The 13,627-nt window shown below is 44.0% G+C and overlaps 1 protein-coding gene across 2 annotated transcripts in view; it reads left to right on the top strand.

Annotated features, from left to right (window-relative positions):
* ppm1h (protein phosphatase, Mg2+/Mn2+ dependent, 1H) overlaps window positions 1–12,193 on the top strand; it is a 34,818-nt gene extending 22,625 nt beyond the window's left edge. For both annotated transcript variants that reach the window (XM_035157667.2, XM_035157669.2), the window contains 4 exons: window positions 6,256–6,319; window positions 8,052–8,159; window positions 9,782–9,933; window positions 10,259–12,193. In XM_035157667.2, the coding sequence (XP_035013558.1) occupies window positions 6,256–6,319; window positions 8,052–8,159; window positions 9,782–9,933; window positions 10,259–10,406 (472 nt within the window). In that variant the 3' untranslated portion in view covers window positions 10,407–12,193. The remainder of the gene's footprint in view (window positions 1–6,255; window positions 6,320–8,051; window positions 8,160–9,781; window positions 9,934–10,258) is intronic.
* The last annotated feature ends 1,434 nt before the right edge of the window (window positions 12,194–13,627 follow it).

Raw genomic sequence — 13,627 nt, 5'->3', positions numbered from 1 at the left:
AAAAGGTCAAAGAGACTGAGGAGGATGGTGTGGGAATAAAGAAGGAAGAAAAGGGAGAATACTTAAAGACAGAAACGTGAGAATAAGAGAGGAGAAGGAGGGAAAGGAGGAGACTCCATCATCGAAGAGATAAAAACGGACAGAGCGATTACACGAACAGCTTTAGGTGTCAATTTTTACACAGATAGATTCTGTAAAGCAATCATCACTACACAGCTAATCAAGTCACATGAGGCGTATGTGAGCAGAAATGTTCATGTTGTAGCCGATAAAGTGGAGATAATTCATATACTAACTGTAGTTTAATCCTGAGCAATATCTCATATCATCATATATGGATGGATGGATGGATAGATGGATAGATGGATAGATGGATAGATGGATAGATGGATAGATGGATAGATAGATAGATAGATAGATGGATAGATAGATAGATGGATAGATAGTGGCTACAGCTGTCAGATTCAATTCACTTACATTTTATTTGTATGGTGCACATTACAACACACATTATCTCAAGGCACCTTATGGAGTAAGTCCAAGAACTTACAGTCCTATCGAGAGAACCCCAACAGTTCCCACAGGGAGCAAAAACCTGTCAGTGTGGAGAGAGGAAGAAACCTCGAGCAGAACTCCCCTCCCGCATCCATCTTGCCTTTGGTTGAAAGCAAAGAAATAGCGGAGAGACATGAGACCGGGAACAGCTACACACACACACAGCTGTATTCTAGCTCTGTCAGACAAGCTGGTTTAAGGGCAGCAACAATAGCGGTAGCTACAGGTGTAGTTGTGTTATCAATAAAACACTAGCTATGATATTTGCACTAACTAGTAATAATAACTGAGAAGTAGTGTGATCTGGACCCTGCAGCTCTGGAGCCAGAGAGAGAGAGAAGAGCTCAGTGCATGATGGGAGTTCCCCTGCAGTCTAGGCCTATAGCAGCATAACCAAGGAACGGTTCAGGGATCACCTGATCCAGAACTAACTATAAGCTTTATCAAGAAGGAACTTTTTAAGTCTAACTCAAATGTAGAGATGGTGTCTGCCTCCCGAACCCAGAAAGGGAGCTGGTTCCACAGGAACCTGGTATCAGAAGGCTCTTCCTCCCATTCTACTCTTACAGACTCCAGGAACCTGTATTTGGAGAGTGAAGTGTTCTCTTGGTAAAATACAGTATCGTGAACTCTCTGAGATAAGATGGGGCTCGGTGATTAAGGTTTTTTTTGTAAAGATAAGGATTTTAATTCCAGCTACAGAGAAGCTTATATGGTAGACATGTGATCTCTTGTTTTTAGTTCCTGTTAATCCTTGTGCCACAACATTAAAATAGAAAATGTATAAATACTAGAAGTACCTCAAAACTGCACATAAATAAATTACTTGAGTAAATGTGAATCTTATCAAACTTGTTTTTGCTATGATGTTTTTTTTATTTTTTTATCTATGTTCTTTTTTTCATGAAGGGCTTTAATCACGTCCATCACTTGTCGAATGGGCCACGCGTATGTTTGCGTTTATGCATGAAGCTTTAGAGGAAGAAGGAAAGATGGTGAGAGCAACCTGAGGACAGAGCAGGTGACTGAGGACAGATGAACACTGAACAGTATGTTTCCTGACGCCACCTCCCTCTGGGTGTTTTGCGGCGCCGCTCGGTTGAGCAGATGTAGGTCAGTCGGTGGCTTCCTCAGAACACGCCACCAGTCGCCCGCCTGCTTTACTGTCTCGGCAGCGCGAACGGCCTGTGATGTATTTTTAATCAGGTTCTACCGACAACCCAGTTCCGTTTCAGTCTCACACGGGCTTAAGTCTTAGCCTTGAAATTAGTACCTTGTCATTCGGCGTGGAGGATTGCTCTGATGTGCGTGGGCGTGACTTAACCGTGTCGTCCTATAGGTGCTCCTCAGATGCTCTATAGGTAGAGATGATCATGTTTTTACGTCTCTGCAGCTGTCTGTCAGTGGATGTTCATGCTCTCCTGTAGCCTGTGTGCCCACATGCTGCGTGTGTGTGTGTGGGCGTAATCCAGCATCCATGATCAAGGCCGCGCTCTAATGAAGGCATACAGGCCTGTAGCCCACTTCTTTCTGTCTCCCTCCCTCGCATTCTTTACCTCCCCTCTCTCTCTGCCGGTGTGGCCACAGTGCGAGCTTCGGCTTTGGTGTAGCAAACAGTAATGGTTGTTGTTGTCAAGGGTGCAGGGCAAATTTTTTTGTTTGTTTTGCGAGGCGTCCAGGAGTGATAGATGTTGAGCAGTCAGCCGTTTACGACACAACCCAAATGCCATAGCAACACAGCCCAGCCAGGAGGAGGGAAGATGTGCAAGAAAGTGCTGGAGAGTACAGAGGGAGAGAGAGAGAAAGAGAAAGGGAGGGAGGAAGAAAAAGAACAGATGAGAAGGAAATTTCTTCAAAGACAGAGAGAAATGTAAGTAAAATGAGGTAAGCTGCAAATGTAGAAAAAGAGATAAAGGGGGGAGGGAACACTGAGGAAGAAAATGGTTGGTGAGATGTAAAGATGATGGCGTGTTGGCCACAGCGGAGGGAAGTGATAAATAGCGATGAACGGCACCTTAGTTGTGTCTCTTTAATGCCTTCGCCCACTGGAGGGTCTGTCCTCCCTCTGATCCTACAGACAATACATGAGAGAGGAGGGAGACTAACACATACCTTCATCACTGTCGTACGTTTACACCCCCTCTCTGCCTTTTCCTATCTTGCTTTCCCTCCTCCTTCTCGCCCTTTCTTTATCCACCATGCCTTGGTAGCAGCATGACTGATGCCCATAGTTTACAGTACATGTGGAGAGTCACTGGGTCACTTCCATTAATCCTGGCCTTTCTCTGCCCCTGAAAGCACCAGTGACTCGATGAAAGGCCCATCAAGGTCGAGCATACCGTTTATTGGTACGCAGCCGTCACCTGCGGCAATTTGTCTCACTCATTCGTTCCTGACACCACGTCCTTCTCAAAGCCTGTCAACAGGTGAGTGTGTCTGTTGTGTTCAGACACAAACGTCTTAGAACGTCTTAGAAAATAACGTGTTAGAGACGACACCAGTTGCTCAGAACTGTCCTGCTGTATTCTCACATGAGCTCAAGCCTTGTTTATACTCTGTGGCACCGTGACCTCCATAGATGGTGCAAACTACCAGCATGCAGAGAGGTGTTTATAGGTTAACGCGTTGCAATATGCTCCGGGGGCAAAGATACAGGAAATGAGGGAAAGAATGCTGCAGTCATTCCAGCTCCACCGGAATCAGCGCGGCTGCTTTGTTTCTCCCTGGGTTGCCACATATTTTTGGTTTCAATAAAGGGACCTCTCATGTTCCTCCACACTCAAGTGAAGTGTAGGGATGGGTATCGTTTGGTTTTTTTTCCCCGGTGCCTAAATCGTACCAGAACCTGTACTTTTTTCTCAAACAAAGCACAAAACAACAGTCTATGATAAAAGCGGCCATTTTTATTGCTAAGGCAGAAGCAGCAGCTAGTTCCAGATCTCTTTGCATTAAACACAGCCCGACTGTCGACTAACTGGAGGCTAACGTTACTGGCTGCCAGAGCCATGTAGAGAGTTTGTTGCCACCAGAGTTAGTGTAATGTTAATAGGCGCCAAAATGAGGTACCGAAATCTCTTTGATTCAGTCCATACCGGCCGTGTAGGTGCCTGGCTGTCACAGGATTTCGGTACCCAACCCTAGTGAGTGGCAATCTCTTTCCAAGATTCCAGCACCATAAGATTGTCTCTGTGGTCTCTGCAGGACGAGTTGACGAGATTCTTGTAAAGGCAAATCCACTCAGCCAGTCTTCCCCTCGAAGGCGTGCAAATGGCAGACACAAACATTCTGAGGTGCACGACCAAGTGCTGCAACCAGTTTTGGAGCCATTGCACTCATCGCAAAAGACGCCATGATGTCCTTTTTGGCCCATGCGCCCTCGCAACACTACAGCGACTATAAAGCGGCCTTCACTCATACATTTTACTCTCTGGAAAATGTCCCGCACAACTGACTATTTGCATTCTCACATACAGCCTCTCTGGAAAAATTCAGGAAAATGTCTGGACTTCAGTGCTTGTTTGAAAGCAGCTGTAGTGTGTGTGTGTGTGTGTGTGTGTGTGTGTGTGTGTGTGTGTGTGTGTGTGTGTGTGTGTGTGTGTGTGTGTGTGTGTGTGTGTGTGTGTGTGTGTGTGTGTGTGTGTGTGTGTGTGTGTGTGTGTGTGTGACGAGGATACTCAGCACACACTGCTCACATTTCTCTTTAACCCCCTCTTTGCACCCAGCTGAAATGACATCACCCCTCTCCTCTCCTGCCCGTCCCTCCACCTGCAGAGAGGATGATCCAAACACCCCCTGTCCTCCTCCTCCCCTGCATCCCTTTTCCTCCTCTCCCCTCCCCCGCTCGCTCGCTCTCTCTGAGTCAGTCGGACGCTGCAACGTGACCAAACAGCCCTTGGATATGAAAGCAGGAATATTATGGTCAAACAGCGCGGCCCCTCGAGCAGCTCTCTCCTCGCTTGTGTTTTTTGTTGGACTCTGTGTCCCAGTGCAGGGATCAGGTATCAGAACAGGATTAATGTGTGTCTTTCTCGTTCTGTCACACCACTCATTATCGCCGTGGCATTGGCTGTAAACACACATCTCGAGAGGGAGGCCGTCCCCGGCAGCAGGCTCTGGGGATTTCATCCAAGACCTCTCAGAAATAATGACAAGTGTGTGTCTCTGTGTTGTAGTTCCTTTATTTTTGGAGACTTATTGAAGGTGAAGCACTCAAGCGATAGATATGGCAGCAGAAATCGTGCTTCCCTTTCTGTAAATAGAGAAGGTAAAACCTGCACCAGTTTAATTAATGTCTTTCTTAATACTCGTTTTAATTTCATCATCAAACCGCCGCTTGAGTGAGCTTTTTTTCTTACATCATTACCATTGCAAACATTAGTGAGGAAACACTTCAAAAGCCTGTTTATGTCTCGCTGAGAGCAGAGACTCGGGCCGCACTCGACTGTATTTCACGCGGTTGTGGCTTTTGTTCGCTGTGATAGCCCTCCGCTCTGCACACTGTTAAAAAAGTGCTGAGAGCAGCAGCGCTCGCCTAAGGTGGAAACATATGGTCTCTCTGAGTGGAACCAGCAGTAATGTAAAAACCAATCCCGGCCGCTGCTAATCTGCTCCACAGCAGCTGAAACGCATCGGCTAAAGGTGAGCGGGGCAGGCCCGGGTCACATGATATTTGCAAAATAACACGTCAGGTTTGTCTGAAGCAACCTTTCATGCTGAATAGCTGCAATTTATTTGATTTGTTATGATCCAAAGACTTTAAAAACCATCTCATGACAGTTGTGAACGTCTTTCCTTCATTTCCTGGAGTCCAAAGGCTAAAATAAATAATATAATCCATTTATAAATGTCGACCCAGGTCAGGACTGTGACTTCATAACAAGCCAGATTCTCATATTCACAGCACCTGGTGTGAGTTGTGAATGGAAAACTTTGTCCGGGTAGCTGGAGTGAGGATTGGCTCACATCAGTGATGTTTCTGGGGCTGTATACAGACACAGCTGCTTCTTTTGAAGTCAAACCGTTGGGTGCAAACGGATGAAAAAAAGACTGTACTCACTCTAGTAGTTTGGAGCTGCAGAGGTGAAAAGTCTATATCGTAAGATCTGGCATGAATGCATATTATACAGGCTTCTTCTCTTTTTCTCCTCGCGCTGCAGCTCCGTCTGGTCCAAGTCTGAACATGGTAAATTATTCATCATTTGGGGAAGTTTAAACACCGCTCTGAGATCAGGGGAATGTGAACGTGGATACTCTTGCATCATTCAGCTCTTTTACATCCAGAATATTCAGATGCATACGTGCACACACACCCACACACACACACACACACACACACACACACACACACACACACACACACACACACACACACACACACACACACACACGACAGACAGAAACCAACGGTAAACCAAGAGTGTCTCAAATATCAATAGATAGCACACTTTTTGCCAATAGGAAGATTTTTACAAGATCAGTTAGAAAGAAAAAATAAGGAGGGTGTTATGCTGAGTCTCTGTGTGACGTCTGGGTGAATTTCTTTCCTCATTGTCTGTCTTTTTCCTCCGAGCATACTCTTTGTCTCGTCGCCTCGGCAGCAAGGCCTGCGGAGGGGCGGGGCGTCCATGTATCTCCAGGGCACGTGTGCACTGCCTGGCATAAACCAAAAACCCATTAAAGTGTCTTCTCTCCCCTGCGCAGGGCATATAAAACCATCGAGGACGATGACCTCAAGTTTCCCCTGATATACGGCGAAGGGAAGAAGGTAAGAAGCGCTCCGCTCTCTGATAGTTATTCCCACGGCCTTGTGCGCCTCGCCGGTAATCAAAGCTCGCCAGGGCGCCATTAGTCAGCAACCCCAACACTATCACTGTGTGGAGGAGCCTTTCACGGAAAAAGCCTCTCTTTCCACTGGGATTCATATCGTGCACCAACCTACGGCACAGAAAATATCTCTTCTCTGATGGCCTTTGTGCTTTTTATGTCCCCTAGCAGATAAAACGCAGCACTGAGGGTCAGTCGTGGGACGTTAGATGATGAAAATATGACACAAGACGGATGAAAAGCGCCCAGAAAGTGACATAAGTTAATTGGAATAGAACGTCGACAAAACACTGACTCGCAGGAGAATCTTGTCAGTGTTTTGACACGAAATGCAAACGAAAAGGTCAAAGCACGGTGCACACCGTTCATGACATTCTCCTCTCCGTCAGCGGTGCTGTGCGTGTGCAGCGTCTCGTCCTTGATGCATTGAAAAGGTCAGAGAGGAAACATGATGGATCTGAGTATGTTTTCTCTGTGGCCTTCTCCAGATTCTCTGTTTAATACAGACAGTATAGATCCGGGTTTGACTGATGACTGGGGTAGATGTCACCTCACAGTGCTCTCTGCCAGCAACCACGTTCAGGTTTACCTCCGCGCGGTCTGCCCTGCCCACGTCGCGTCCTCTCCCTTTGAAGTGCGTCGCGGAGATGGATGGCTAGATAGAGTGAGGGGGCTTTGTGCGAGGGAGAGGAATGCCAGAGCACTTCAAAGACCGGCACGCAGCCTGCTGGGCTCTAGCGCTCAACAATTAATCCCAGGATGTTTCCCCTTCTCCGCCGGAGGAGCTTCGCCGCCACTTTGAAACACACACTCCCTTTTTCTCTGCCTCTCTGTGCTGCATAGTATGCAGTGCATACTGATCCAAACTCAATCGGAATCAGGCCTCACTCGACCACGTGCTCCTCTCCCTGTCCTTTTGTGCCACTCTTTGTCACACACTGTACAGTAGATTAATTTAGCCCAGTTCCCCAGTTTAGTGCCAGCAGCCATTTTTAGAGGCTACGGTGGCAATCTGTGCAGACAAAGGAAATCAAAAGGAATTTTCACACAGCTTACGAAATAGTCTGAAGGCGTCTGGGGCTTGGAGAACAATCGTTTTGGTCTGGTTCAGCTTCAGTTTATACCTCTCTTACACCGAAATTAGTGGGCATATGCAGGTTTTTTAAACACGGGTAAACCTGCTTAAAAAAGGCGTTTGACTCCTTTCATTTGCGTTTCCCCCAGTGACTTGTGTTTGACGTCATGAATGCACTGAAAACTGAGGCGCTCTCTCACCTAGCCATCTGGCCAAATTAGGGCGTTTAACCAGGTGTCACGTTTCTATCGCTGACAATCGGAGCCGAAGTCGGAGCAGAATCATTTAACTCGGGAGAGAATGCTGTTTGTATCCATTTCCATTGCAGACATTTTTGTAGCTATGAGGCACGCTCACAAATTTCAGACATTTAAGTAATTTCAGTCTCATCATGATTAATAGAAATGATGTCTAAAGCAAACAATACAGACCTTAGCTCATTTAAGAACATAACATTTAAATAAAATAATAACATTTAAAATCGTTTGATTTATCTAAATAAAAAGCGCTCCATTAGAGAGGCTGAACCTGTCACACTGAGCTGAGTTCATTTCACTCATACTAAGGTTATGTCTTACATGCTTTCAATCTTCTGCAGGCTCGGGTGTTGGCGACCATCGGCGTCACAAGAGGTCTTGGCGACCACAATCTGAGAGTGCACGACTCCAACATCTACATTAAACCCTTCTTGTCCTGCTGCCCTGAGGTAAGCTCCGTTTCAGTATTACCCTTCATCATGTCCTTTTTATATATCCATGTGTGTTCTTGTCCAAATAAGTGAAATTTATGTGAAGTCAAGACAATCTCTGAGCCCATCTGCTATCGTCTGACAACGAGGTCGAACATTTTTCCACACAAACACAGATGACCACCAAAGCCTGCTCAAACATGATTGGTCAAACTAGACACAGAAACCAGAAGGCTCCCGAACCTCAAAATCCATAAAATCTCTATATTCGCTTTTAGAATCTGTCTATAGAGATTAGACTAAAGAGACAGAACCTCATGTTTATCATTTCTGCAGTAAATACAGAAAGCTATTTTTTTGTTCTTTACCTCATAACCTCGACCTCCTTGTAAAATGAGAGCTGATAGGTAGCAATGTGTAATGCCTTTGGCCATTCACAGTCCACACTGAGAACTGCACGGTCAACATAAAACACATGAACATTCATGCATGATCGCAGTGGACACAAAGCCCATGACTTCTCTTGATCTTTAACTTATTTCCCTCTGAGTTCAGTTGTAGTTCAGCCTCCGTTTCGATTTCAAATAAATTTTCCAACTTTTTCCATCCATGTTTATTATTTAGCACGGAACATAAACACATTATTAGCATATGTAAACCTGATTATTTGAGGTCCCGCTGTGTGTTAAATGCAGAAAACCCTTTTATATTTACAAAAAAATAAAAAATCTCACCCTGCAGGGTTCATGAAAAAAACCTTTTTGCGAGAGGTCATGTTAGAAATACTGAGACCTCTCAGGTTATGAATAAGCTCAGAAACAAAAAGCATGACCCTGACATTAGGAGTCATCAGATCATACATGAGCGATCATATGTGGGCGCCGGGTCAGAAACAAATGCTGCGGGCGTGACCCATCGAGTCGTCTAGAGTTTTTTTTTGACGCTGCTATTTTGAAATAGCTTCTGGGAACTACCAACTTCTTTCATTTTTAGTGAAATTTGTTATACCCTAAATAGTGCACTCACTGTTTCCCACAATGTATCATGAAAAAACGTACACAACCGATGGTCACTAACTGAGCAATATCTACCATCATGCATTGCACTCGCGGCAGAGACGAGAGGAGCGAGGGCAACAGGAACAACCCGACCCGTCTTATAAATATAAATACGAGCAGAGCATCACAGCACAGACTGCGGCAAACAAGATTATTTCTACATTTAAAGATGATCATTTAACATGTTTTTTACATTAAATTATTAATACTAAGTGTAAAATAAACATTTAAAATGTGGGATTTTCCACCGGCAGATGTTGTTGTTGTTGTAAGTTATAATCCTACGAGTAGTGTCCCAAATATTTTTGTTCTTTTCTCGATAAGCTCACTTTATAGTTCTCTATAAAGAAGTCAATATATATTGAAGCAGGGAATAGTGAGTGAGTGAGTGGGTGATTTTGGACGCAGCCATTGACATTTGTGGTTTGGTTCAAGTGTGAACATTCTACACATAGTCCCACCCTTCTAATAATTAGCATGTATACACTTGGTTTTTAAGTGTAAATATTTTTTGGGGGGGATCAGTGGAAAACCTATACAAAAATAAGTCCAAGTCCCCTCACCCCCTGCTCTATCCTTCAGGTCAAAGTTTACCCGATGACACAGTGCGAGCACGGAGCCGACGATGTCCTGGTTCTAGGGACAGACGGTCTGTGGGACGTCCTCTCCAACCAGGAAGCAGCTGAAGCTGTCACCTCTTTCCTGTCAAACTGTGACCCCGACGACCAACACAGGCAAGTTAGCACTCAATCACACAGCAGCAGCCGCCAGTCAGCGCTGAACTTCCTCTCACCCCCCTGTCGTATGCGGACAGGATGAACACTGTTATCTTGTTGCAATTATGCAAATTTCCAAACATTTAGATAAGTCATTTCTCTGATGTCAAGGAAAAGCTTGTAAGACTTCATTAACGGAGCTGCTCTGACTCTTCTTCTGCTCTGAGCTAAGACCAACAGTTCTGCTAAATGTTTTTCTCTGGCTGTGGGCAGATATATTCAGATTCAACCAGTTCCTTACTGTACATCACCATTAATCATTTATGGCTCTGTGTCATGCCAGGTACACGATGGCAGCTCAGGACCTCATCATGAGAGCGCGCGGCGTGCTGAAGGATCGCGGCTGGAGAATATCCAACGACAGATTAGGCTCCGGAGACGACATCTCCGTCTACATCATTCCCCTCATGTACGGCAACAAGCCGAATTAGCAGAGCGACTGAAACTGCAACACGGCACCAAAATATTCAAAATCCTGCCTTGAACTCCCAAATTTCACTTCTGCAGTTTCCCTCGTGCTCCGTTTATAAAAGTGCTTTAAGTATGGACTTCCTCTCTCTCGCTGAGGGATCCGACACTTCACTGGTCAGAGGTGGGATTTCGGCCCAGGCCATTTTTCCCCCGTTAATCATCTGAGGATGATTTTACCACCTCTTTTTTTTTCTCTTCTTTTTATAGATAGAAAAACTACCGGACGCCTACCTGCTGAATCATGAAAATCTGAACTACAGATTTCTCCCCTAATCTTTGGAATTCTGTATTTCACCGAGGAAGCCATCTGGAAAACCGAGATGGTTATATACATCTCAGGATCGCTGTTACTAACTAATGCACAATATTTATAAATGTGAACTTGTAAATACTCCCAGACGATGTAACACATTTGATAAGTGTATTTGGTTGAGCACCTGTACAGTGTAAAAAACTAGCCTGAGGACTGAAGTAACATGTTTGTGAAGAAAACAAACAAGAGGGGTCCTGTTTATCCTGCTTCCATCATCTCGTTGCACTGTTCAATGTAGCCCTGCGTTTAAATTCATTCTGAGTTCAGAAGGAAAAACATGTCAAAGTCTTTTCGGTTGCACTTTTTCACCATCAGCCATCTACCTCATAATGTTTGTCTGTTGTTGTCGACCTCCTCCAGTGGCTGTTTGCACACTACGTCCGCTGCGTCCTCAGCTGCTGCCTGTGCCATTATTAACTGACATTCCCATTTTTGCTTCTGTAGCTACAATATTTTGTGAAACAAAATGTATTCAGAAAAGCAGTAAAGCAAAAACTACAATTACTGTCCTGCAGTTGTATGCCTCTGCTGCCCCGTACAGTTTCAGTCCCTCCAGGTGTTCCTGACATCTATACTATGAGGTCACAGTGATCTTTAACTTTGAACCCCTGAAATCTAATCAATGAATCTTTGAGTTGAGTGATAACTGGTCAAAGTTTGAAGAAATTCCTAAAGGCAGACTTGAGACATCATGTTCAAGAGGCAAATACATGTTTTGTGAGGCCACTGTGACCTTGACCTTTGACCACCCAAATCTAATCAACCAATCAAGTCAAAGTGAACGTTTGTGCCAAAGTTGAAAGGATTCACCAGAGGCGTTCTGAGATGAAGCGTTCACAAGGCAAAAAGGGTTCTGTGATGTCACCTTGAACTTCAATCTTCAACCACCAAATTCATGATTTAATCCCTGAGTCCAAGTGACTTTTTGTACCACATTTTAAAGAATTCCTGGAGATGTTCCTGAGCTGATGGCATTCACAAGATCTAATATGTGTGTTGTAGGGGTCACAGTGACCTTGGCCTTTGACCTTCAACCAAAACATTCTAATCAGTCCATTGATGAGTGCAACTGAACATTTGTACCAAATTTGAAGAAATTCTCTCAAGGCATTTTTTTTTATATTGTGTTCACAAGGACGCAACATATGAGGCATACAAAGAGGAAAAAGCCCTTGTTATGAAGATAAAGTCATGAAGGTCCCTCTAAAGCTGCTTTCAGACATGCACTGGACTCCACAGTTCCTCCGTATTTTCTCCGGAGCATGTGTGAAGGAAAACAAGTGAGACGCTCCGCAGCAGTATAATGTCCGTAGAAATCCAGGAGAAGTCGATGTGAGAACACAGCAGGGGACCCCCCCGCTGGCTTCACCGCGAGCGAGTCGGGGGGTTGATGACACTTCTAACATGCGACAGATGCAAAAATGAAAAAACACACAAAAAAAAAATATCTCCCAGTAAAAAGCTGAGACGACACAGACAAAGATGTCAAGAGAGTTTGTGGTGATAAGAGCTGACACCGGTGTCGAGGTGATGTAAACATTATGACGTGATCTCCGCAGCGGAGTTAATATGTCACTTCCTGTCTCTGTCTGCTGCTCCACCTCTCGCCTGAAAAGCTGTTGTGAACGAGTCTGTGCAGAGAACCTCCTGCTGTGTTGTGCTTGTGTAAAAGGCAAACTGCAGGTAAATTCAGTAGCCAGTTCTCATCATGTCTGAAAACGGCTTAACAGTGAGAAATGCCGATTGTAACATGTCTGTTAAAAAGAAGTATAGATAAGATATTCCGTCCCTGATTCAGTTGTTTCCCACATTTCCCTTCATTTATCTGTACTTTTCAGCTTCTGTATGATTGTGTCTTACCTGCTGTACGAGCTGTTGAAGCTGGTGAAACACGAGTAAGTTAATTTAAATGTAAAAAAATGTGAATATCCTTTTCTCCAGTGGATTCTTTTCTCCTTTCCTTCACTGTAAGTGAAGCTGCATCTCTAACAAAAACGTAGGAAGTCATTTGTAACGTTTTGAAAAACTGGGAACAGTGTAAAACATTTTCCTTTTCTGCTCTTATTAAAAAACATCTTGACCTTTTCTTTCAAATTATTCTGCTGTGTCACTGATAAAAAGTTAATGTGATTTACACTGGAAATCACAGTGCAGGATGTTAACTCAGGTTTAAGGGAGTGTTGTGCAATAATACATTAAACGTGACACCATTAAATGGTGTGCCTTTGGGTATTCAATAAATGTTATCAGAAAAAATATTGAATATTAATATTACAAATATTAATATTTAATAATAACTTTAATTGATTAAATTTACCTCGGGGCACCACCCTTCAAAGGAAGGGAAAAGATAGCTAATTTATTGATTAAGTCTCATGAAAGTACTAACTACAAATTTGGAACTCTGATTAACAATTCAATTAATTTGGTTATAATTACTATAACCAAAATTACCATATAGATAGTTAGCTAAGTTGAAGGATAGAGAGTACTTGACAGTAGCGGTTGGCAAAATTCACACTTATGCAACATTCATTAAAACATTTGTGAAAGAAAAACATTTATTATGAAAATAAAGTATAAAAACACAAATTACTAAAGATGTACTTACTATATAAAGATGTGTATGCGTGTGTGTGTGTGTGTGAGTGAGTGAGTGTGCTTTCAAAATGGCGGCAGGCCACTATTTAGATAACGGGACTCCCCCCCCTGTGGGGGGGGGTCAGAGAGATGTGTGAAGAGATATGCGTGTGTGTGTGTGTTGGTGTCAGGTTAGAGAAAGCAGCTAGTGCGTGCAAAGAAAGACTGTGAAGAGCATAACATAACTAACATTAACTTTCAAATAACTTATAACCAAAATATCACAGC

Source organism: Hippoglossus stenolepis, chromosome 5, assembly GCF_022539355.2.
Source record: "Hippoglossus stenolepis isolate QCI-W04-F060 chromosome 5, HSTE1.2, whole genome shotgun sequence".
NCBI lineage: Eukaryota > Metazoa > Chordata > Actinopteri > Pleuronectiformes > Pleuronectidae > Hippoglossus > Hippoglossus stenolepis.
Note: the sequence above shows the minus strand (reverse complement) of the source record. Positions and strands in the feature narration are given on the sequence as shown.